The 26,413-nt window shown below is 38.4% G+C and overlaps 3 protein-coding genes across 3 annotated transcripts; 1 reads left to right on the top strand and 2 right to left on the bottom strand.

Moving 5' to 3' along the window:
• The first annotated feature begins 611 nt into the window (after positions 1-611).
• LOC110042975 (uncharacterized) lies at positions 612-6,070 on the top strand. Its single transcript, XM_020748364.2, has 2 exons — positions 612-1,813; positions 4,513-6,070. Exons 1-2 carry the CDS (start codon positions 751-753, stop codon positions 5,370-5,372), a joined length of 1,923 nt encoding a protein of 640 aa, XP_020604023.1. The 5' UTR covers positions 612-750; the 3' UTR covers positions 5,373-6,070.
• Positions 6,071-7,061: 991 nt separating this feature from the next.
• Positions 7,062-20,256, bottom strand: LOC110042974 (WD repeat-containing protein 47-like). The gene is made up of 8 exons (XM_020748362.2): positions 17,979-20,256; positions 17,394-17,571; positions 14,690-15,032; positions 14,361-14,462; positions 13,451-13,748; positions 12,010-12,281; positions 9,239-9,481; positions 7,062-8,832 (listed from the first exon to the last, which is right to left on the bottom strand). Exons 1-8 carry the CDS (start codon positions 19,862-19,864, stop codon positions 8,522-8,524), a joined length of 3,633 nt encoding a protein of 1,210 aa, XP_020604021.2. The 5' UTR covers positions 19,865-20,256; the 3' UTR covers positions 7,062-8,521.
• A 3,237-nt stretch (positions 20,257-23,493) lies between these two features.
• On the bottom strand, positions 23,494-26,227 carry LOC110042979 (uncharacterized). The gene has a single exon (XM_020748367.2). It carries the CDS (start codon positions 26,172-26,174, stop codon positions 23,568-23,570), a length of 2,607 nt encoding a protein of 868 aa, XP_020604026.2. The 5' UTR covers positions 26,175-26,227; the 3' UTR covers positions 23,494-23,567.
• Between the last annotated feature and the right edge of the window lie 186 nt (positions 26,228-26,413).

Here is a 26,413-nt window from a genome sequence, read left to right as displayed (position 1 = left end):
TGGTAGTCAGAGGTCAAGATCTAAAAAGAGTACATTACATCTGATTTGCAAGTGGTGAATGGGTGAGGAAGTAACGATTCCTGTTTCGTGTTTTGACCAGTTTGTAGTGTTGACATAGACTTCGCGCATTACAACAACACGCAACAATAAGATGAAGAACCCGAAAGTCGTTATCCCAAAAATGGTAAAAAAAATGTTCAAACGAAGGTCCGATATTGTTATGCATTGTATAAATTGACCCCTGAACTGCCGGAGTTTTATGATGATGATGAGTCAGGTTTCCTTGCGAGTGCAGTCTGCTGAGATTTTCTGTCAGTACCTCGTATTATGTCCGATTTATCCAAGATATTTTGAAATATTAATGATTACTTACTCTAGCTCTTACGTTTTGCGATCGCTAATGGCATATAGAAATGGTAACGTGAAAAAAAGAACAAAGAATTCGCCATTAGTCTCCCGTCTATTGTCATGTCCTTTCGTCGATGTTTGGAGTCGAGCACGAGCAGCTATTTTGGGATATGCAAAATAATTAGCATAGATCGGAAGTGAAGTGTGATTGGTTAGTTTTAAATAAGCTCTCGTTTATTACTGAAAATGACGTCAAACACATTCTTACAACGAATTTTCTGTCTCAAATATCAGTCGCTCTCTTACCAGCGGGTCACAAGAAATCTTTGATTCCGAAAGTGAAGATTTAGGAAGCGATTTTCACTGAAGGTCGCGATCTTTTACCACAAAGTCTTAAAACACATGGCAGTGGTAGAGAAGATGTACAGATCGGAGAATTCACTAGAGGAAGTAAACCGGACCCCAACATGTCACCTGAACAGGAGTTCAGGAGCTCAGAGTTTTGATATATCATCGAAAACCGATGTGACTGACTTCGCGAACATTTATTCACCGGAGAGAAAGAACCCTGTTTTGTCGTCAACATACAGCCACAGAAACGGATTTTCAAAGAGTATGGTCGATCTTTCGTCGCGAAACGGCTTTCGAAAGAGCGTCATGTTCGAAGAAGACCTCTTTGCCCACAAGGAGATGTTACAACGAGCTCGGAATCGCTTTAAAGAATTGGAACTTAAGTATCCTGAAATATTCCAAAATTCTACTAGAACCTCTTCGCTATCGTCAACTGGTTCGAACCAGCGAAGTAGAAGCTTTGATCGTTCCGAGTCGCTTGAACCGAAATCAGTGGAGCATCAAGAAATACAAACATCGAAAACAGATACATTACAAGTGCTGCGAAGTGGAATAAACGATCAAAGTTCCGATGTTGTCACTATATCAAGGAAAAGGCCACCTCCTCTTTCGGTCGCCATGAAACTTCATAACCTCGAGGATAGTTGTGATAGCGCGTTCGATGAAATCGACCGTGAGTCGGTGCATTCGAAGACGTCCCACGAACCGACGCCGACCTCTTTTAGTAATGGCCACTTTCTGTACCCAGGGGAGAGCGTGGAATCTGACAAGGACAGTGGAATATCCACTGATCGTGCATGTACTCCCAATTCAAGGTCTTCTAGACCTCTGAGATGGGTAGATCCGCGTTTAAGCGGCACCCAGTCTCTTCCGCAAAAGTCGAAAAGTTTGACAGCCTTGTTGTCAGAGACCAATTCCCAGGAGTTGGCCGGCTCCGATTCTGACAGCCACAAAAGCCGCAGTAAAGATCGGCGTGGGATTCTAAAATCTGTGGCTTACAGAAATCAGGAAATTCAGTCTGAAAGCCTGGACATCCCTACAACTGCTAACAGCTCAACTTACAGCCAACAGAGACAGAATCGAAGCGGATCTTTGCCTGGACAAATTAGACGGGGTAAGTTTTGGTCTATTCTCTACTGTTGTTGTTGGACGCGATCTTCTCACCTCTCGCCATGTGCGTACATGCGACTCTTTACTTGCCGTTTATTTATGTAATGTCGATAAGAACATTTTGATTTTTCTTCCCGTAAGTTCTCCTTAAGCTGCAGGTTACGCGATAAGGCAGGTTAAGCTTTGAATATTTCCTAGGTGAGATTTAGTTACCTTCGAGGCACGAAATTTATTCACTCATGTCAAGGTTTTGGGGTTTTGGAGGTTTCATTTGCATTTTAGTCATTCGTTTCTCAAGACTCCACCAAATAAAAGAAAATATAATTAATGTTTTTTTTTTTTAAGTTTATCCAGAAAATTTTCACTTTTTTACAGTGTATTTTATAGATCGGCATGCTGGATGCAATGAATCGGTCTTAATAGATTCTGTATTTTGGTTTGGAGTGCTATTTTTGAAATTAGAGAAGGTCTTAAAAGTAACATAAATTTAAATGGTATATGCAGGAGTAAGTTTTCACTCGAGGGCGTCTTAAAGTCAGGAAGCACAGATAAAAGCAATTTTTCAGAAAATTTAATGGCTAAGAAATATTCATCATTTCGATCAAAGCTTTTATATTTCCGGTAAATCAGAAGATTATTTGCTGATATTAAAACGAGCACTCGGCGTCACTCGGCCAATATTCTCTTTATGTACGCCAGTAATTTTACCCGTTTCAACAATGTTTTTCTTTGTCCATGTTTTACAATGTTGTTTTATTCTGGGCACTGTTCACTTCCTAGGGCGATTTTTCAAATGCTCGTTTCCGTCGAATGACACAAAACTTCTTTTTTTTTTTTACGTTATTAGATCTATAGATTTTCGTCTAAAAATACTGTTTCAATCCAAAAATAGGCGGAAACGTTTGCATTTGTTTTAGTTGACCTCGAGGGGAAAAAACGAAAATTACCGTAATTTTCGGGCTGAAAAAAATTTTTCAGCCGCTTTCGTGTTTGGCGGGCGAGTGCGGTTGAGGCAAAGAGCAATTTACCAACTATATCGGTGTCCAATCTTTTATCGTATGTTTATTCAGTGATTTAATAGATTATGAGCTGCATAAAATTAATTACGATGCAAAGAAGGAGCGATTTATTGGGGAGCAAAAGAGCGCACAGCCCTCGAGTTTGTTCGATAATGGTAACATTTAGTGATTTCTCACAGTCGATTGGTCATATTTTGGGCTTAATTGTTACCTGTGGTGGAAGCATTTGTTTACGGTTGTCGGCTTTTAGCCAGCTGGTGTTGAAACAAAATTGCTCCAACATTAATTTCATGTAAATTAGAGAAGGGGCGAGATTTTTTCCTGTCTTTAAGGTCGTATAAGCAAACATTTCGCCATTTTAAGACAGTCTGCAGACATATCCAGTCGAAATATTTAAACTGAATGCAATTTATACATTGTTTCTATGTCTGGAAGGCCGTGTTTGCGATGTCGTGCCTTACAATTGTTTGGGAAGATATTTTACTTGTTCAAGCTAAAAATACTTCATGTGATCGCATTTCGTTAGAGAACACGCCGTACCAGGCGTTAGGCGAAAATTAATTCATTTGACACAAACATTGCTTCCATAAACTTTGCCGGTCATAAATTTTCCTTGCATTAGCAAGGTTTAAAGTCAAGTTTTTTTATTTTTTTCAATATTTAATACAATCCTTGAAAAATAATTTGTGTTTAAAAATTGCATTGGGGAAAAGGAGTTGTCAGAGTGTTTTAGCAGTAAATTGGACATGAATTGAAATTTTAAAATACCAGGATTAAAGTGTATGATTTTAAGAGGTTATGGCAGTTTCCATCTAATATTAGTTTTTCATTGTTCAGTTAAACCTTTCTGAACTGAGCCTTTTCTGTGGTTAAAAATATGTTTTTGTCCTGATATTTTTTGGTTAGCATTGCACTAGCTAAACTTTATTTAAAAAAAATCAATTACAGATATATTGTAGCCATTATGAATTTTGCTGCAGCACAAGGTTACAGTTGTTTTGAAATTACTAATGAAAATGGTTGCAAATGAAGAGCCAAGAAATATTGGTTTTTAGGCCAAAGGAATGGAAAAATTGGTTGTTGTCCCTGTTACTATTTCTGGTTAATTTTGCAGATATGAAATACATGGAAATTAAATCTTGTCGTTCACTAAAATAAAACAATTTTGTGCCCAAAATAACACAGTCATTTATTATTCTTTGTACAAAATTAAAAGTTGGAAGAAACATTGTTGCAGGTGGCACAGAGCTTCAATGGCTAAAGTAATGTTTAGGATTTAAGCCTGTTTATAGCAAAATGGATGTTGGATATGTTGGAGACTGTTAGTTCCAGAAGCAAATAATTGTTTGCCTGTTTTCCTTCCATTGATTACCTCTTTATGTTTAGCTTGTCAGCATATTGTCACCTTTTGTTTTAAAACAATGCAAATGGTTACAAATGTGGTCTTTTGAAAGATTTCATTTTTTTTTCAAAGTTTAATCAAAATTGATCACAGACTGCTTATGTCAAAAATTTACCTTCATATGCAGTTGGCACTGTGCCCATGTACCCTAACACCTTTTCTCTAAGTGTAAATGTCTGTGCCCTAGTTGTAAAATGAAGCAAGCTCTAAACCTATCAGACTGTAAAATGCTCAACTTGGTCACAATTTTGTAATGTGAATTTTCTGTTTTACATTTAACAGGTTCAAGCATCTATCGAAGGAGCATCTTTTCAGAGAGTCGTAGTTTCAGCAGAAGTCAAGATGAGACTGATTCAGATGCAGAAACAGTTTGCAGTGTACAGAGTGAATTTCTACTGCGTCCACACATGTCAGCCCGTGAAAGATATTTCAGCACATACCAGCTTAATCCAATATCAGAGACTGATACTAGGGACATAATGGTTCAAAAATGGAGAAGCATGCCTGAACTTGGTAGAAGCGATAGTCTTGGTAGTGTTATTACGCAATCTTTGTATGGCGACTCTCTACCTGCTGGTTTTGATGAAAACAGGAAGAAGAAAAGGAAGTTTGGTCGCCGATCTGGTCTTTATGTGGTAAATGATGTGCCTGTTGGTGAGAAACCAAGGTTATCTTTTGATAAGGGTAAAAGCAAAAGCAAAAGCAAAAGTGGAAGTATATTTCACAAGAAGAAGTCCAAAAAAGAATCTATACATGTGAATGAGTTGACCAAGAAATGGTTTGACTGCCGAACTGCAGTAAGCCGGCCAACAGGGGGCCAAAGTTTGGGGAGAATCATTGCCATGCGTGAAGATCTTGGAAGTGCTTATGTTTTGGAATTGCAGAGGAGCCCTGGTGGGCTGTTTGGATTTTTCATTCAGAAGGGTTTTCAGCAGTATAAGAAAGGAGTGTTTGTAAGTCGTATTATGGATTGCTCCTCTTCAAAGTTCATGGCCGGCCTTCTAAATCCAGGAGATGAGATTCTTGAAATCAATGGAGACAGCACTGCAAGTAAGACCATGTCAGAAGTGCACAACATCCTAGCAAACTCAAACAAGCTTGTTTTGACTGTGTTGCCATTCCTTGGCCGAAAAGATTGGTAACCAAGCCTTGCTGAAATAATGTTACTTATTTTATAAATCCAAAATAAATGTGTCAATTTATGTTAGGTGTTTTAAATTATTTTATTTTTGTGCTTGTACAGCTGTAAATATGTCAGGCAATATGAAAACAGGCATGTTATCGAATATTGAACAGGGTGTGACATTTTTCATTTTAGACGTCCTGGAGACATGCACTTCTCTGAAGAGGTTGAATTCAAATGTTGTTATAAATGTAATTTATTTCACTTCAATTTTCTTAAAATTAAGTTTAAATTAAAAATTACAAGTTTTTAAGACCATAAAATTGTGGTTTGTCAGTGCTATCTTCAAAACTGCTGTTAAGCTGGATAGCTTTTATAAAGTAAAACAATTTTCAAGTACACTTTTTGTCAGTAATGGCACTTGAATTTGAAAAGGCAATAAAATATTGCTCTTGATTTTAGGTGTAAAGGGGAGTTACTTGCTCCTCCTCTGTACATCAGTGTACAAACAAAGTAAGACTTTTTGAGCAAGTTAATGTATTTATTAGCCAGTTCTGTCTAATAGGCTGGCTTATTCATCGTCTTTTACTAGGCATCAATTAGCGTTGTTGTGGTATCTCACGGTGAAGTGTTGCATGACAACCCAAATGAGACCTGTGAAAGAGACTAGTTTTCACAGTGACTGTAAATAAAACAGCAAAGATCATTTGAATGTCAGTGCCGTGTTTTTTGTTGTATGCAACGTTTCGAAAGTTAAATTTCAGGAGACTGTGATGAGGCCCACTTTATTCACCCAGTATTACCTGGAAGTGAACGAAAAAAAAAAAGTGAGACGAAAAAAGCTACAGAAACACTAGAGAACAAGATGTGTCTTGCCCCCTGGTGTTTGCAGAGCTGCTTTTCTCTACCTTTTTTTTTTGCTTCTTGCTCAATGAACTGGTTAAAGATGAACTGATCAGCCCAACATTTAAAATACCCAGATCACCTGAACATTGTCCTTTTTCATCAACCCATCCAAGATGCTGGCAAAATTATGGCCTTTTTTGGCCTTATTATAAGCTGTGTGTGATTCTCAAGTTTACCATGTGACAAATAATGAGATGAAATACCAATGATAAAGAAACATATATCTGACTGTGTAGTGTGACTACCCAAACTCAGATGTGACACAGAGCTCTTAGTCCAAATGAGCAGTACCAAACGTTTTGGTTCAAATATCAACTCTCTCAGAGGTGAAATGAGAACATAACTACACTTTCACTTGCTGGTGCACAGGGACCAGAGGAAACAAGTGTGTGTGGCCAAAGTTTTGACATTGGTGTCAAGTGACTTAATATACTTGTGTGATGATACCAGCATGCACACCATAATTTTTTTTATCAGTTATCTTGGCATAACGCAAGAAATGTTAAAACCTGGTCAAAGGAATGTAAATTGTGGTCACAGGTTCCAGTGGTCTTAAGCATTGACAGTACCTGCTTGTCCCTTTGCGTCCCCCTAAGCACAGTACTGGGCAGCCAAGTGTGAACATGGACTGAAAAGGTTCCCACCTTTCACATGGAAATGTTGTATTTGCAACAATAAGGAACCAACCTTCAGACCTTATAGTGCAAGGTTGTTAATTTCTACAAATATTCAACTAAGGTAAGTCTGTTTTCAGTCATGGGGTTATGGGAGTGCTTTTAATCCAACAATAATTACTTAACTCTTGACACATTGAACAAGTTTATTTTCAAAACTGAATTGACATTTTAACACCTTATATCTACAACAAGAACAATACTTTCTCTTGATAATATTAATTTTACTCCCATAATTTTAGTAACCTTGGGTACTTATCATTTACATGGGAAAACCGGAAATTCCAGTTGGAAAATTGTGGGAAGCTTCAGAAAATATGGGCTGTGATTTGAGTTGATGCTATTTTTCTGCTCCTTTTAAGTCTCTCTAGCTGATGTGGATATACTTTGTAGTGATTCCCTCTCCTGCAACGTCGAATTTAATCGTTTAATGTTTATGCCTGAAATTTCCAACTGGATGGTTTTTGTAAATGGTAAGCATCCCTTACCTTTCTTTTTAGTATTACAACATCTCAGAAATCATAAATAAAGCACCATTAATATCATGCTAGTCAACAATACAGTTATGCTCTTAGGATGATCCACTAAACAAATGCAGTGATCAAGAGTTAATTGGGCCTAGCACAATGATTTATTGTGACCAATCACACTGCTGACAATAATTTACAAAGAACCGAGGGCTTTCTTTAAATAACAGAGTTCATTTGTATCTGAATTTAAACTTTTACCTTTTATAAGTTTAAATATAATTACAATTCACAACTTACAATAAATAATATCAAATCAGAGACTTACTTAACCTTTGAATTATAAGGACTATCTATACAAAAATGTCTGATGTAACACATCTACAATATGTTGTGCTAAGATACCACATAACACAATGCTAGCACTATTTGCCACCTGTGCATGAAACAACCTAAGGTAAGAAAAAGGCACTTGAAAGAGTGATATGGGTCCAGAACAAGTTGATTATTCCTGATTTGATTGTGTCTAATGAACAAATTGTTCAGATACCAATGTGGTATGATCAAAAAAATAACTTTTTTATAATTTTTGAAGAAGTTCCAAGACACATTTCTGAAATGGTGCTTATCAATGTACAAAACATCAAATGCTTTTGTGGTTTGATTATGGCACCTGCTGCAGCAGCAGTGTGGTATTTAATAAGTCATGTTAATTGGGAGCCATCCCCCCTCCCCTGGTCACTTTTTTGGGGGAATTCACAACATGTCTTTCCAAGGCCTAAATGTCCTGTTACAAATGCTTAGGGTGAAGAAAATAGCACACTGGTGAATTTCTGCAAGGACATGCCTCTGCACCCCTACTGTAACTTGCCACTTTACAAGGTTGCACGCTTGCCCCACTGCTACAACCCCTTTCTTCCTGAATTTCCTTGATCAACTTCTTTGAAAGGATCAAAACAGTAGCTCTAATTTATTTTTCTAAAGAATCCAGGATTCCATGAAACACATGAACCCCAAACCACCCAACAAACATTGTAAAACCCCTTTCTTTGATGCTCAAAATAGGCCACTTTAAAGCATAAACAATGTAGTGCAAACAAAAGTGCACTTCTTGCAGAGTTTTAACAATCTGGGGCCCACAGACTGACTGTTCTGTCAGCACTAGAGCTCAAGAATGCCAGAAGACCAGGATGCCAACGGCATTGGATGACCTTGTCTCTATGATGAGCAACAACAGAGTATGGTGGTGTTCTTGTTTCTAAGTCTTTCCTTACATCCATCATGATGATACTTGTGTCATACGATCCAGTCAGAAGAAAATTATTATCCGGCGAAAAACGCACTGATCTGCAGTCCATTGTGTGTGGCTTGAAAAGCTGTAATGTTCGGCCTGCTGTGATGTCATAGATCATACAGCTTCCATCTTCATGACCTGTGGAATGAAAACAGATGGCAAAAATTAAAGATCTACATAGATAGAAGAAAAATGAATGTTTACATCAGTTTATTTGGACCAAAATAACACTGCCTGCACAATCTATCTGTTCCCTAAGAGATGTCTGCAGTTTCGTACGAAGTTATGATCAAATCTGACAGTTGTCTTAGTAACAACTGGGCTAAATGAGCAAATTTATCATGAGACTTAGAGGCCCTACTCTCCGTAGACTGTAATTCTGACACCTGCTAAATTAAATGGAGACTGCATGGTTAAACTATATCACAGTATGGCTTACAACTAGTCACCCTAGGAAATTCATTATAATAAATTATGCCAAAAAACTTCAGTGAAGTGACATACATACAGTATGAAATAACTGTGCACTATTTACAGTAGTTACCTGAAGCTAACATATTGCCTGATGAGTTCACACAGACTGATGCCACACAGCTGTCTCCAGTTGCTATGGCATCAATACATCGCTGTGACCGCAGGTCCCACAGCCTGACAGTATTATCGGCAGATCCCGAGGCAATTATGTCATCGCTGTCGGCATATACAGCCATGATATGTCCAGAGTGACCCTTCAGTTGTCCTACTGTCTGGCCAGTATTACAGTCAGAGATCATGATATTTCCATCTCCTTGAAAAAGGAAATCAGGTCAGGGTGGTTATAATGAGTGGTTTTCCGCTAGCAAGGAATGAATGAGGTGAAAACACTTTCCTCACACACAGCTGGGAGTATGGGCTTGAATGTGTACGGGGTTTTGAGGTCACATGCATAGTTTTATGTTCAGTTTGTTTATTGTTATCCACCATTGCCTGAACTGCCCCATGTTATTCAATTTGTACACATAACAAACTTGCACATGCACCCACATGTACAATTTTGGGTCTTGATTTCATTTTAGCTGGTTTATTTTGAAAGTTGTCATGTAATAGTAGTGGTTTAAGATTTTCGTTAGTAAATGTCAGGCTTGGCAAGCATCCCAGTTCAATTGAGTATGAGAGGTGACTTTTCAAAATAAAATCACACAACTAGTGAGACAATCTCAGATAGTGCAGAGTGTAATTTACAGCTCTGATGCAGTAGTCACACAGGTTCTCACCCCTGCTGTACTCTCCCTTGGTAGTCAATGAGGCCTTTTCCCCTTTGCAGAATATGAATGGACAAAAACTTGATAAGACATACTCTTAGCCGTGTGTATGTTTCATGTTTGTGTTTTGCCCAAAAATAACTTACAATTACTGTTTGTCAAGATGGTTTTAAATTTATTGTGGTATTTTATCTTGAGTTTCGTTCGTTTTTTAGCATTACTTTTCACGCCAACGTTTGTAATTTGATACTTTTGTTTTCCTCGCCAATGTATGCAACAAGATACCTTTGTTTCCACGAAAATATAAGAAAGATGTGTATTTTTTTAACTTACTGCTGGAGATAAATGGAATATAAAAGTTAAATATCTGCTGAAAAGTCGAAGTCAGAGGAATGATTTTGTTTTATTTAAAATGTAAATTTTCATTTCACCAATAAACACGAATTAATCTAATTATCAAATAGTCACGTCGAATCACGGAATAGTGCATTCTAATACTGTTGCCAGCCGAGTTGGTGTAAACAATCAAACTAATGCACAATGCTATCGAGTAATACAACTCAGGAGCATTTCAACAAGAAGTATTGAAGGTAGAGATCTTTACTTGACCGAAATTATGTCCCACATCGGTGAGCAAGTCGCCTCATCGACTGATGAAATTAATTGGAGGTTTCAGTAAGTGCCATGGAGTCTGCGGCAATAATAACAAAGTTTCTTTTGTCACAAATTTACTAGTTTTACATGTAACTAATGTGGGAAAATTTCGGCTGAATATGATCTTTGGACTCTCTTTCAGAGAAGAGGAAACAAACAAGCTGCTAAGGAGAAGCAATATGTTCTGATTCTCTATGTCAACCTTGGCAAACACACAATAGTTATAAAACAGCAGACGACATTTCTTCAATCGAGCTAGGGAAGATTCCAGAAGATACGCAGTTGCAGTAACGTTCTTTGCTCTAAGAAAGAAGAACTGATGTCACCTGAAATATAACTGCTATCCCCAGCCAAAACGAGAGTGTGATATCACTCAGGGCTAAAAATTAACTTCAGTGCTTGGTCGCCACTCGGGCCAGTATCCCTGAACTCTTAGTGGCCCAGGCCAAAATGAAGTGGCCCTCAAATTTTCTCGTACAGTCGGTTACTCTCCAGAACATCGTCCTTGCTTTTGGCTTTTTTCGGCGGCGGCTGTTCACATTCAGAGAGGTATTTCCACATTTTGTATTCCAAACTCGAGCAGTTTGCCGATATTCGTGTTTCCAAATGTACCGCACAGACCTCTGGGTAAGTCTGGAGTCACATATCAATAAAATCAAAATGGCGTCTACATATTGGAGTGATCTAAAAACTCGATCACGAACGGCTTCAAATTTTGCAATTTAGAACTAACTTTTACTACAGATTGATGAACTTAGAGTTCAGGAAAGAACAGAAAGAAAAGAAAGGTCCTCCAAGGAAAGAGCATTTTATTTCATCTTTATTGTTATCCTTTGCGTACTTCTCAAATCGTAGTCGCCCTTCGGGCAATCAAACCTCAATTCTTAGTGGCCCTGGGCTCTTTTTAATCGCCACTGGCGACCGTGCGACTGCCAAGTTTTAACCCTGATCACTCATTACAAAAAATATAAAAAACCGCACATCTGAACACGAGAGTGGAGTTTATCACACTAGCAATGCTAGAACGCATGCGTCTTACATGTTGTGAAATGTATCTTTCACCTAACAAACAGTCGACTTTGACGCTACCTAATCTACGCATGCGTTTGGAGCAAATTGCTTCTGTTCTTGAGAGAATGGCACCAAAAGGATAACACAAGATTTGCAAAACCATATACCGGTATATATTTCTTTCATGTTATCAAAGAAGGCAACGTAAGTATGACGCCTTTTGCGTAATGCACTCGGGTACCTACCGCACCCAGCCCCCCTTCCCGCAAGGCTAATTGATTAATTGAAATTAATTAATTAATTAATTAAACAAATATTAAAGTTTACACCTTATGGCATTAGTGTCTTAGTGAACAGCAGCCCCCTAAACCATCCCAATAGTGCACTCTGCACTAAAAATGGTACGTACCTGCTCCTCCAGAGACCAAAACCGGTGTGCCATTGGCACGCGAGACAAATGCTAGATCCCTAACAGTACCATTATGAATAGCAAGCTCCAATCCAGGCCATGCCACAGAGCAGGTTTCGGCATCAAATCTTGTCATTTTGATGCTTTTGTCATTGGATCCTGTGGCTATTATGTCTCCTCCAGCACTCCAAGCTACACAGTAAATGGAGCCCCGGTGGTGGCGGTTACTTTTAAATAGAATGGTTGGTTGTGGAGGTTGATCACCACTGTTACTATAAATGAAAAAAAAAAAAAAATGCAACAAGATGTTATTGTGCAGGTGATGTCTTCTCATATTTCAAACAATAATTATATTAACTAAACAGGCAACCTCTGGATATGAACAAGACAGTTAGCATGTGCTCTAACTGGTTTCCAGCTGGATGGATAAAAAAGCTGTATCTGTTTATAACACCATGTAATAGTTGTCAAATATTTTAATACATGTGTTTTGCACTGAATTATTGGAAAACAAACAACATCTGCTTGCATTGATGACAATAGCTTAAATCTGAATGGGTGTTTCCAGAAAATACCCATACCCTACCATGGTTGGCATGAACAGTTTAACCCCCCTTGCTTTGGAAATTCCAGAATGCTCTACCCCCACCTGCCCTCTGAATTCCAAAATCGTTAACCTATCCATGCAGGTAATGATTGTTTTGTCCTTGTTGCATGCAAATCTAACGAGATATTTTTATTTTTTAGTTACTTTTTAAGTTATTGTAGTTACAAAGTTATTGCAAAAATATCAAAATTTCAGCTATAATGTCGATTACCGTTTTTCCTCATACAAACCTTTAAAAATTCAAACCGTTGTAACACAACACTTCCATATGCAATGAGAGACTGCTGTGAGTTTTTCGCATGCAACAAGATTGTCGATTGACAATTTTATATTGGAAGGAAACACAGGCTTGTTTTATATTTTATTGATCTATCTACTAATTCATCAACTTTAAGGCCTCTTTGACGAAGACCTCGTTGCACAACCCATTCATTCACTCATCCATGTGAACACTAACACCTGCCTGATCAATCTTTATCCTGCTTCTGCAGTTGGTTCGTGCTTGATTTGCAAACTGGAAGAGTTATCAGATCAGCAGTTTCAAGCAAAGCTTTAGCCGTCTTCCCTCTCTGGAAATTCAGAGCTGAACCCCCCCCCCCCCCCCCCCCACCCCAAGGCATTTGGAACTGTGTTACTCTCCCCACGCCTTCAGAATTCCAGTCCAAGAAACCCCTCCTCCCTTGGAATTCCAAGATGTCGCCTGTGGTATGGTATGGATATTTTCTGGAATCACTCAATGATCAGAAATCAAGATTTCTCTAACTGATATTAAAGTTAGAAACACATTGCTTAATGCAAGGTTGGCTCTTGAAATTGTGTCAACCAAAAGAATACCTTTCTATTCTTCGCTCGGAATTCAAGCCTTCAGCAGTGCATACTCTTAAAGTCTTTGAGTTTGATCCAACAGCAAATAAATCACCAGAGGGATGAAAAGCTATGGCTCTGATGGCTTGCACATCCTCTAGTGTAGCTACAGTGTAGAATGAAATGTCTGAAGACGAATGCAAGAGTTCCTTCTGTTTTTCATGTTGTGGAATATGGCTACCATGGTTGACAGTTACTGTAGTGTTATTGGGTGGTGAGTTGGTGGAAGGCTTACGGAATGTCATGTTTACTGTCCCTGTCTCTCTAACTGTGAAAACAAAATGAATAATTGAATTAATAAACAAATGAAGGAATCATTATCAATAGTAACAAAAAAATGAACAGTTACAGTGTGATCAGGTCACTATAAATCATTCTGTGCTAACTTTTGGTATAATTTGTTGGCTGGTGGCCATGTCTACAACAGTTGAAACATCAATAGACCTAATGCAAAAATGATGGCCAATTTTAAATTCTTTTGTATGCATTTTGATAAGCCTTACTAACCTCATCTGAGAGTAAAAATCCTTCTGAATTATGAACTCAAAAGCAAGGTTAGTGAGGCTAATTAAGATGCACACCAAATAATTTTTAATCAGCAGCCATTTTTGCATGAGGTCTATTCCAATAAAGTTTTGATATTACATGCAAAATCGTGTTTTCAACATTTCTGAATTTTTGCAAGCTTAGTGGACCAATAAACAAAACAGACCTGCACTTGGTAAATGAACTTATGTTTATGCTAATGTTTATCTTTCTTGCAGCAGGGTTCATTACTTTATTGATAAGCCAAGATCAAATTTACATATTTGGGTGTAGACCATTTTCTACTTCAAAAAAGCTAGTTGCATATTTTGGGGGAAATAACTATTTTACAGACCTTTCTTCGTATCTCTGCTAGTTTCCTTGTGTGGTTGTTTAGATTCTCCAGGATAATGGGCACCAGTTGGAGCTCTATTAGTCTTTGGTTTGCTCTCGGTACCTAAATAAAAGAGGGTAAAGATAGGATATAACGATCATTTAAACTCACAACTAGGTTCACCAAATGGGACTCTCATCAAAACTGTCCAAAACTACATCCAAACTACTGTTAATAAAGTTATCAAAAACTATCCTAAAAGTCATTAGAACTATCCTTAAAGTCATCAAAATAAGCCTACAAGTTATCAAAACAGTCCAAAAAGTCATAAATAACTCAGAGTTACTCACTGGGAGGCACCACAAATGTTGTAGCATTTCTTGAAGGCTGCCCATTTACTTGTGCCCCTTCATGACCAAAATCTTGCTGCGCTAGTTCCATCGGCTGATTTTGGGTTTGTAGTTGGGGTGTAGCAGGTGAGTTGTTACCGCCATTAACCAATTTGATTCTTTCCACTGATGGTGCATTGCCATTGACACCTTGAGCTGGAATTCTTATCTCTTTGTTTTCATCCATCGCTCCCATCTTCTGTTTGGTCACAGTCTGTGGGACAAGGGAACGCCGCACACCATTAACTTTCGGTCCTCTTTTAACTGGGACTTGCTGATTCTGGGATACAGTGTTCTCTTTGTCCTGCAAATTTGAAAATGACATTCCTAACTGAATTATAAAGTGTTGATGCAGTATGTAGAAGGCATGGTGGCCTATCTGTTAGAGTACTGGAATCCACACTGCAAGAGATGAGAATCCCTACAAGAGGAGGTAGCATTTTTCTTAGTTGCTTCATGCCTCAGAAATCAGAGTATTTGTTGAGAGCTATAAGCCAGGTGGGAGCGGATAGGAGTCAAAATGAATTGCACAGCAGGTAAAACGGGTCAAAATAAATGTACAAAACCAAACTGTAAGTTTTTAAAATGACTGTCTATCCTATTTTTAAAAAAAACCCTATGTACTGCAGACTTTTGCAGTTTTTCACTACTTAGAGCTTAACAGGAAAATACACTCCTGTAAAAGTTATTATTTTAGTAAATCTTTGAAGCCCAAAATACCAGGGCAAAGTTATTGTCATCTTCATGCCAGTGATGTGACTACAAAGCACAGCTACATCCATTAGCTCACAAATTAAAAGTACCTTGAAACTGAAACAGTCAACTGATCACAGACCACTGAGTAAAATTTTCACACACCAAATGATAATATTGCAAGTAGCAACTCCTTTCACTAACACAATGATGTAATCTCCACCTTGAAAGCCACAGGAAAATAGTAGAAACAGCCTGTTAACAGCAAGGCGCAAGCTCTTATAATTGATATTATCGATCACCAATCTAGTAAACATCAATAGATATACCAAGCCATACTTTAGAAGCACACAAAACCAAATGTCTATGATCCTGCATCAGTTAAAGATGACAGATGAACTTGACTTCCATCAATAAGAGACCTGCTTTATGATCAGACAACAAGCCAAGTGGATAGGCATTTAAGGATGGTCAGATAGTTCACTGATTTTGACAGATAATAAGACCTTGAGCAACAGGTACCTGCATCACTGGGTCTATATATTCTAGGAAATGACACAGAGCAGTTGGCAATAAAATCCCTGGGATTGAAGGATAATCAAAAGGGTACAGGTACCCGTAACACAATCAAAATGGGGAATCAAAATAAATATGGTTTGGAGGCACACCTTTCTTGATTAGTTGCTCTGAAAATCTGCAGTACTAGTAAACTAATAGCTTAATACAAGAAGACCATCAAAGACTTACTGTGAGGTATAAAGATTTTCTTCCAAATGGTTTTCACATACACACTGGTTACTTAAAACACTAAGTTTTTAAACAAAGATAGCTCAAAAACTGGTAGGCCAGGCAATATTGACAAAAATAAATACACAATTTCCAGAATCTCCCTTCATGAACAGTAGGAAATGATAAGCAAATGTGTTTTCTGGATCACTGCAAATTTCATAACAAATACACACTAGAGAAAACACAAGCCATACTATAACAACAGGGCAGTAGTTTGTTCTGTTCTATCTGCAAATATAACCACACCAGTGATCCGGGTGACAATAAATCAACCGTGGAAACCTTTAAGAACCATGAGAAAAACAATTAAAAAAGGTCACAACACTCTGGCAACCTTGGTCCAACTTGATAAACAAGACCCATTCCACTTACTTTGAAGGTGAACACAGGCATTCTGTCAACTCAGTACCTTGAGTGCAAGTTAAAGATTGTGGATAAATTCAGACTTCCACACCATCAATGGCATAAAAGTGTTAAAAATTGAATGAAATAGATATGATGTCATAGAGGGATAGATAGGGCAGGTGTGGAGAATGGTGAGTTCATATTTTGTCAAGCAACCACTCAAATCAGTTGGTCAGTGACATTTTGAGTGTTTTAATCTCTCCAGAAAGAAGATGTGCTACTCTAGACCTTAGGTTACACACCAAACAAAAATGTTTCCAAGAAAGAGTTTGAACTGATACCATATGAATACAAAGAAACTGAAACAGTAAATCTACTCTTCATGTTTGACTTTCATTCAAGGAGACTTCAGACATGGCTGTCTAAATTTCTTTCCACAATCATCAGTTCCATTATCAATTAAAAATGTCTTCATTTTGGTTTTAACTAATATAACTAAAATGAATTTCACACACCTTTTGTAGAACGAGCACAAAATGAAATAAAATGAAATAAAAGACTACTGTATGCAAGACTCATGAGCAATGAAAATGTGTCTTTTTGGCAGATTGCTGTAGTTGAAGCTCTCTGCCTTCAATACAATTGTTTGGCACAGTTTGGGGGCAACATTACAAGGTTCACTCTGTAATCAAAAAAAACTTTCCTTGTCTGTGGATTTTAATATCCCACTTTCTTGATTGAATAAAAGAACTAACATAACAACTACAGTTTGGTGGTTTATGTGAAACAAAATTCCAGAAAAACAAAAAACAACAGAAACAAAAACATGGCTGTGTACCTTTCCCAAGTCAGCTGTTACCACAGTGTCTGAATTGTCATACTTTGTGACAACTTTTGGGTTGTCTTTTTCATAGACAAGAGGAATACTGTGGGGCGTGGCACCATCCACAGATAGGACTGGGGATGCTAGTGGAGCTGGTGTTGATGACAATCCCTGCCTTGTGCTCTTGGGAGTACTAGAGTGAGTTCAACAAAACAACAAAAGTGAATAAGAATGTTGTAACACCAGTTTTTAAAAGACTTTCTGTTTGAAAGAAACTTAAGTGTTATGTTTTGGCTAAAAACACTTAAGTCTTATAATACATTAGTCTTCTTCAAGAGTGACTGAATAACCTCTCAAAAGGGGTATAATCTCTTAATCCATACAGTTTGCCTTCTGGCTGAAAATGCTAATGAAACCCCTGCCAAAAACATAATTCTGCTATATCTTACTGCTTAAATCATAACTGTTATGAGGATGCCTAAAGTGAGTTTCAGGCCAACAATCTTTTGCCAAAAATTGAACCAATCAACCACAAAGTAACTTTAAATACATTCATGATCAATGTTGAGGAAAAGGATGTTGCTATTCATGATCACTTGCCTGGTATTCAGAACTCCAGAACCATCTGCTAAGGCAACCCAATGACCTGTGCTTAAAGGTGCACGTTCATTCACAAGGGGAGTTAGAGGAAACATTTGGTCACCTGGCGTTACAGGAATAATGTTGTAGGCAGTATTGTCTGCAGTGGCTTCTTCTAGGTTTAAGTCATCTGGTTTATGCTTGGTTCTAACAGTAGGAGTTGATGTCATGGCATTATTGACTGAAAAGCTATTAGAATACTGTTTTTCATTCTTTGGATGTTGTTGACCACTCTGTTGTATATGAAAGCTATTGTGAGATTGTGGAAAATGACCCTCACTTTCTACAGGAGTAGCAATCTCTTGATCACGATTATGAAATATGATCTGCCCATTTTGCATGTGAACTGTCTCCTCTTGCACTGAACTGTCTGGAGGCCTTTGAAAGTTAGTACTATCAGCTAAAGTTTCATTTCTAAAGCTTTTGAAGGATTCACCAGATTCTGGTCTTTTGTCAGGCAATTCAGATGTAGCTTCGCCTTCCCCATTAGGTTTTCCCCTCAAGGACAATTCTAGAAGTTGTCGCTCTAGTTCTTGCTTTTGCCTCTCGTAGGCTTCAAGTTGTTTTAAGACATCTTGTTGTTGTTGCTCTTTGAGAGCATGAATTCTATCAGAATCTTTGCTTGGTTCTGAAGCATGACTGCCAACAGGTTGAATGGACTCATGTTCCTTAATAACATCATCTGAATTACTGTCAGATGTAACTGTCTGGATCACTCTCTTATCCTCACTTTCCAGTTTAGTAGCCAATCCATTTTCATGGAAGCCATTATTAACTGGGGTAGAGCTTGGCTCTTTCTCTTGATAGCCCTTATAGTGAAACTCATTATAAGAATGTGAAACTCCCTTGAGAGGCTGGGTGGAATACACCTTGTTGTTCAAGATTGCTCCACTGGTCCTGCCTGTTTCCAATGTGGACAGATGTGTGGCAATGTCAGTGGTAGCTGGCCGGCCAGAAAGAGATAAGCTCCTTGAGAGAATTTCAGCATCATCTCTTCTTGGAACCTTGTGAAATAAAACACCTGAGGCTTGTTTGACCCTTTTCAAGTCAACTTCTAAACTTACTGGTTCAAAAGGTGTGATAAAGGCATCTTGTGGTAGATTTTTAAGCCAGGACAAGAAATTGCCAGAACTTTCCTGTGATGGTCCATTTAAGATGTTATCTCCTGTGTAAACATGAAGGTCTTCTGAGAGATTTCCATTGATTGCTCTCAACTGACAATAATCCACACAACTTTCAAAACACAATCCTTTAATTACCAAGTTCAATAACCGGTCTTTAATTGGGGTCAATGGTCTTGGCAACTTTCCACTCAAACCTTTCTTTTCTATGGGAATCACCTTTCGAAGTAAATCAAGGATTTGTTCAAAGCATTTTATCCGTGCTGTGGTGGGGTTCCAATCTCGATATTCCGGCTGTTCGGGTAGATTAGGAACAGTCAACAGAAAACACAATTTGCTATATTCAGCCTTGTTTGGACAGTCTTCCTCCAGTTGATTCAGGCACTTGATTAAATCTTCAATTGAGTAGCTTGTTGAATTTCCACCAAAACCCGACTTGAAGTATAACACTTCCATGAACTTTTGCTTTAAAACAAGGTAACGGAATTGTCTTGAGTCGAAATCGGCGATGCCTTCAAATGGCTGAGCAAAGATCAATATGGCCTCCCATTCGCCATCAAGTACAAGGTCTCTCAAGAAGAGAATATCACTGGAATAACCACAATTTACGATCCCAGATTCTTTCTCAAGACTTCTCATGGTGTTGTGAAGCTTTCTGGAGTCCAAAAACTCGAGGACAAGCCTTACGACTTGATTATCCTCCAAAACTACGTTGGTATTTATCATGTCAGATGAACAATTTATGCGCTGCTCGACAGAAACCGTTTACCTCGCCTCTTCGTTTTCTTCACTCTAGCAGCCATTCAAAATCGATTCCTTTTTGAAAATATCGAGCAGATGCCCATGCAACGCTCATTATAATAATTTTTTCTTGTCTTCCTCCAATTACACCATGTGTCGTTGAACCAAAACCATCTTTTCAATATTTCTAAACGTGGTTTGTAAATAATGCATGGCGCCAAAAAAGCCTCTCAGATAAACGCATGCGCTGTGAGAACTGCAGTTTACCCAGTTCACTTCCGGTGCCGAGTTTGCATAAATTAAAACATCAGTATTTTACTGATATACAGTGTGTGGCGGACAAATATAAAATGAAAAAAAAAAAAGTTTTATACTGAGAGGCTCTGCCCCAAGGTCCAATTCTTTATGCTGTCATATACCATTTTGACAGAAAAGGTAGCCTGAAAATACCTTTAATTGAAAAAAGGTACTCCTTTTGATATTTAAGAACCTGTAACTGCTGTGACAGGCCTGTGTTAAGAATAAATCTCCCAAAAAAAGCAGTCTTCTCATCATTTTTATGTAGTGCTTAAATTAAATTAAATGAACCACAAGTTGTGTCTGTTAAAAATATTATGTTAAACGAGAAGCCCTTTTAACTACCTAAGTGGCAGATTTCCCTACCCTCTCATATACCTCAACTGGCTTGTGAAATCCCTACTCTTTTATATACCCAAAGCCTGAAAAAGGTAACCCTTTTCTGGTGGAGCTTCCCTTTATAGGCCATTATAGGGAGTACACCCCCCTCTGCCCCAAAAGGTACTTGATAAAATGTTTGGTGAGGTGTGCTGCATATTTCTTAAAACCTTCACTCAATTTCAGACCAAAACATGGGATTTTTAATTCATTGTTTTCAGATCTGACTGTAAAATGCTTTATCTTGTTTTAAACCTCAGGAATGACTTCAATTCTGCATAACCATCAGAGGAGGGCCTCAATTTGTGTTGTTCCAAAAATTATCCATACCCTCTCCACTGAAGGCTTCTGGTTTGAGCCCTCCCCTCTTGAAATTCCAGTTGAGCTTCATACCTTCTTTCAAATTTTGACTTTTGAGAACCCACACCCCTTCAGCATTCCAATGACCTTCCCTACATAGCCTAGGTATGTATGCATTTTCTCAGGAGCCAAACACAATTTTCAATTTAGTATCAGCTAATATCTTCATTTTTGTCCCCCCCCCCCCTCCCCCAATAGTTCAGATCTGTTCCCTTTCCCCACTTGCTATGACAAAATCATTTTGATTGATGACTCGATCAAAAATTAAAAATTAAATTTAAGAAACAGAAATGATGCATTAACACCAGGAGTTCAGGAGTATCTGCAAGGTACATAAGTACTTTTCAATTCTTCTTTACTCAGTGTTATTAGCCTTTGAATCAGACTGTGCAAGCTTATTCGGTCAATTTCTTCTTATAGACCTTTCCCACATTCCACTTCAGTGTGCACAAACAATAGCACCAGAGTGAGGTTGGGGTGGAAATTTTCATACATTTACTGTATTTTTGTCCACCCTGACCTTGACTTGGCACTATTGTTTGTTGGAATGCGGGAAAGGTCTACTTATGAAATAAGGAAATCCCCCAAAGTGTTGTGTGAACTCATAACTGCATCAACATAAGTTGATCTAAAACAGATATTATTAGTGTGCTATACAAACAAAATGTTACAATTTATAATAAAATCATGTTTATGCCAGATATTGTCTCGATATAATATTACATCATCTTTCCAGAAAGGGGAAACATTTATTTTTAGGAATCTCAAAATATACTAAAAATATAAATTTTCAAAGATTGCCTTGTAATAATGAAAAAAATAGTAATTATAACATTATTGCATTCAGCCTGCTATACACATAATCATGGAGACAAAGAATTGCTAGATTTCGTTTTCAGGATTAGCAATATTGCATATGGGCCTGGCAACCCTCAGAATACTTACACCCATTTCAGTGGGCTTAAAAATATCCACACTTCCCACAATAAAACTAGTGTTTGGTTGCAGGTTCCCATTTCTCTTAAGATCCAGTTATAGTTTCATATCTCATAGGTGCAAATGCAAAAAATGAATGAAAAGGACACTCCCAAACAATTGCCCTATGCTTGCTTATATGCATAAACAAGACCATTGCATGTGGAAGGGACTATGGAACATCTTTCCAAGAAGTCCAGAGATGTTTTTAGCAGCCTCAGGAATGCTCTTGCACTGTGAGCTCACTTGTGTGAGCTTGCAAGGAAAAAAAACCTTTTGGACCAGCTAGAGTTGACTAACAGGTGTAATTGGTTCACTTCATGAGATTGTTACTGCTTGAACTGTATATCATTACACTCAGGACCCTAGTAAGGAGAGGGGCCAGGGGGCCACCAGCCCCCCCCCCCCCCAACCAGTTTTGTTATACCCCAAAAGTAAAAACAGACATGTATAAAATAATGAAAATAAAATCTCATCTCCTAGTCGTATTACAACTTCCTGCTGAATAACCAGTGTCTGGGGATACTGACTTGCAGCAGTAAGAGCTAGAACCCCAGCTGCCCCTGCTTCCAGAAATGGTGCAGGTAATGGGGTATGAAACCTCCAGATTCGACATCGCTGATCTGCTGGACTTTCTTCAGTCACTCGGAAATGCTCGTTAACTCTTACTGAGTTAGATTTGTACCCTTGCTAAGCTTATGCTTGTCATGCTGGCTACCAATGCCATGAGCGAGCGTTCCTTCTCTGCCCATGGGAGAAGCCAGGCTCAACCACCTCATGCTTCTGCATGGCCAGAAGGAATTGGCAGATGGTATGACATGGTGAAGGTCGCCAATATGTTTGTGGGGAACAAGCAGGTCAACCAGCAGCACAAGCACTTGTTCAGAAAGTTTTCATAAAACAACATGCTGATGAAGTCTGCACTTGCCTCTAAGCCAACTCAGACAGTTTAATTATGAACTAATACCCGACTCCGAGTCTCTGACAGGTAAAACACTTGCTTGAGAGACAGTCAGTTTTGTTATTTTGTAATTGACGTTGCTAGTGTTATACTTTTTTCAATCTGCAGGAAGAAATTTGCGATAACATTACAAATGGCTCTTAGAGAATGCTGGAAATAGCATTTCTGAACCTCTAGAATTCAAAATTTTCTGGGAGGGGCATGCCCTCAGACACCCCCTGGCAGCTTGTGCCTTCCGCACTCAATTCCGTGCCCCTCCTGTTTTTTCCTCTTGCTATGGCACTGCACAGTTCAACTACTCTAAACCAAGGCCATCAGACAAAGTCTTCCACAAATTTAACGAGTTAAAATCCTGGAGGTTCTTTTCCAACAAATTATCCAAAATGACGAAAAATCTGTTGCCTTTGTAACATACCACTTGATTACAAAATAATTTGTTGGAAAACTATTGTTAACCGACAAGATTTTAACTCGTTATATTTGTGGAAAATTTTGTCAATTGGCCTTGGTTGGAGTAGTTGCACAGTAATAATGATTTGCCCTCCTTTGATCAGGGAGGAATGAACACCAGACTCATTTAATATAGGCAATTGGAAAAATGGCCTATCAAGTCACAGCTGTAAGTATACCAAGACAATAAACCTGTGAAATAAAATGATTTACTTACAACCTCTCAAAAAACATTCATGCAGAACAAACAAACAGAAACTTAACTAATCAACTGTCACTGTCATCATCTGAAAGAACGATAACATCTAATGTCCTTTCAACAACAACTTTCTGTTTACTACTGGGTGAATTTCTTCCACTCTTGTTCAGAGATAATGCCAGTCTTCTTGATTCACTCTTTTCCACAGTAGATTGATAATTGGTTGTAGCTTGCACTGGAGGACTGTCTGAAACAGCAGCAGATGATAGATCATTTTCACTTACTGGTAGGGTTATTCTTCTCTTGCAACTAGATTTCTGCTTTGTGGGCTCGGTCCAGTTAAGAGAGGCTTCTTGTTCCTTTTCTATTATTTCCAGTCTTGCTTCACGGAGTATTTTGAGGGGAGATTCATATTCAAGTGATCTGTTTTCTGCTTTCCTTTTCCTGGTACTGAGACGAAAAAGTGCCTTCTGATCTTTTAAAGACACAGGAGTTAAAGGGATGGAAATAGATGACGATAAGTTTTTATCAACATAATTCATTGATGAAATGCAACTTGGCAAGGTCTTTCGTCTTCCATTTTCTTTTGGAGTCTTTTCAGCTACAACTTGACTGTCAATAACATTAGAAGAATCACTCAAAACTCCAGGCTTAACATCAGAATTTTTAATGCTTATAACATGATCACTTGGAATGGATTGTGATTGTAGAGATGGAGTACAAAGTTTGGAAGATTGACTTGCTAAATCATCTTTACCAAGGGTTGAAACATTTGAATCTGTCCAAGCTTCACTGCCCCACTGACTGCTGGACACTACATCACTGGGTGAGATATCCTCCACAGGTGTGATTTCATGATCTTCTAATGCACTTGCTACCTCATCAATCCCACTGCTTTTAGCTTCCTTTGCAGTTTCAATTTCAGTGTGCTGAAGAGTACAATCTAGTTCCACAACAGCTGTGTGTTCCACAGAACTATCATCACATTCAGACAAAATACAATTTGGTAGTTCAGCAACACTTAGACTTGTCTCTTTTGAAGGCAGAGTAGTATTGTTTTTTGTATCACATGTAGTATCATTGTCCATGTTTTCCTTTCTTTCAATCACTTGTCGTGGAGTCTTAATGGCAAAATCCTCCAAATCATTTTCACTAGTATCTGAGAATTTCAGAGTTAAGCGTTTCTTCTTTGATTTTCCCTCAAAATGTTTTTGTGTTGTCAATCCATCATCATACAGTTCCTTGCTTCTAATGGGATCGTTATCATCATTAATCTCTTCTTCTAAGCCAAAGTCATTACATTCGTGTTCACTGGAATCTGATGACTGTGACACAGAAATGTGAGAAAATTTCCTTTTCATTGCACTTTTCACATGCCCATTTTGTGGCTTTGAATTCTCTGAATCACTGTCACTTGAGCTGCTGCCGTCATCATAAGCTGCCATGCGTCCATAGTGAGCAAATTTGTTGAAGATGTCATCTAAATTTCTTTTGCTTATCCTCTTATTCTCTTCTAATTTTTTGCGAAGGGCAAGATCAGCTATGGCAGGGTCGTTGCTGGGTTGATAGTCATCTGTGAGAGAACATCCAAAATTGTTCTCAAAATCTCTCTTTCGTCTTTTCTGTAACTTGTTACCGACACACATAAAGACTTCATCACTTATCTCATTTAGGGCTTGAACTGGCAGCTTGAAGCCATGTTGCTTGTTTGCTTCGAACACCACATTTCTGATGTCAAATATATCTGGAAAGCGACTCTTTTTTTCCTTCAAGAACTTGTTGATTGCTCGGTCAATTTCTGGTACTCTTGTGGTGGGGCACTTGACTTCTCTCTCAGTGACTCTCCCTGTGACTGGGGGATGTCCCTGCAATTTACAAATCTTATTGTAGATTCGATTAAACCGTTCCTTCATCCGGCATTCTTGAATGTAAGTGCTCTCACTCATGTCCATTTCTTCCAAGCTCAGCTCCGCTCGACTCAAAATCTTTATCTGATCGCCCAGGTAATCCAGCTTTAGTTTTAATTTTTCCACAAGCTGTTTTCGCTTTCGAGGAGTGAGGAATTTTTTCTCTGGACTTGACTTGGTTGTAGCTGTTGCTGCGTAGAGTTTTCTTTTCTTTTTAATCTCACCGTTAACTCCCAAACTTGTGGTAGGTTTCGCTGTGCTTGTACTCGGTCGAGGATTAGTGAACTCGGCTGGCATTCCTTTGATAACAGTTTTCGAATCGCATTCGTCGCAGTTGTCGATCGTCACATGGATAATGGTTTTGTTTACATCTGGCTCCGCGCGAGACGAGGGAATCATGACATTTTCATTTCCCGCGGAATAGTCGCGATCAACCTCTTCTTTCACTCCCTTCAATTTCGCTTTTGAATCATGCGTCCTTGAATCAAGAAGCTTACAAATTTCTCCAGTGTAAATATATCCATTCGCCTTGTTCATTTGTGTCGTCCGCCATTTTAACGCGCTCCTGAATTTCGCGGATGACACGAACTCTGGACGAGCTTCCGCGAACTTCAGTTTCAGCAAGAGCACCACGCCATTTTGTTCGACGTATCGTTCAACTTGAGAAACAAATGCGTTAAAAAGATCTTGCACGTCTTCTTCGTCATCCTCGTCGCTGGAAATAATTACGATCGGTTCACTTCGTGTACAGTTCGACCCCTCAGCCATTCCAGATCCAGTATACGCGGTGTCATGGCCGCCTGCTCCGGTCAGTGGGGAAATCGAATGAAGGTAGTGCTTTCCTTATATGAACATTATGACCAAATTAGGTAAAAGAGTAGACAATTGACTTCCATATATGGTAAAAATTGGAAATTTGAGATTTCTGATTGGGTTGGAGATAATTTATGCTCATAAATTATTGATACCGATCGGAAGAGGATAATAATGCAATTTTTTTGGAAATA

Source organism: Orbicella faveolata, unplaced genomic scaffold, assembly GCF_042242905.1.
Source record: "Orbicella faveolata isolate gen_17 unplaced genomic scaffold, um_ofav_v1 contig_36, whole genome shotgun sequence".
NCBI lineage: Eukaryota > Metazoa > Cnidaria > Anthozoa > Scleractinia > Merulinidae > Orbicella > Orbicella faveolata.
This window is presented reverse-complemented; position numbering and strand designations above follow the sequence as displayed.

Bases quoted from the DNA above. Each gene is read 5' to 3' on its own strand.
- LOC110042975 (XM_020748364.2), top strand. From the start codon at position 751: ATGGCAGTGGTAGAGAAGATGTACAGATCGGAGAATTCACTAGAGGAA. The intron at 1,814-4,512 runs GTAAGTTTTGGT...TACATTTAACAG, and splicing joins GCCTGGACAAATTAGACGGG to GTTCAAGCATCTATCGAAGG.
- LOC110042974 (XM_020748362.2), bottom strand. From the start codon at position 19,864: ATGATAAATACCAACGTAGTTTTGGAGGATAATCAAGTCGTAAGGCTT. The intron at 13,749-14,360 runs GTCTGTAAAATA...TTGTTTTCACAG, and splicing joins TAGCAGAGATACGAAGAAAG to TTAGAGAGACAGGGACAGTA. The intron at 12,282-13,450 runs GTATTCTTTTGG...TTTCATTTATAG, and splicing joins TCCGAGCGAAGAATAGAAAG to TAACAGTGGTGATCAACCTC.
- LOC110042979 (XM_020748367.2), bottom strand. From the start codon at position 26,174: ATGGCTGAGGGGTCGAACTGTACACGAAGTGAACCGATCGTAATTATT.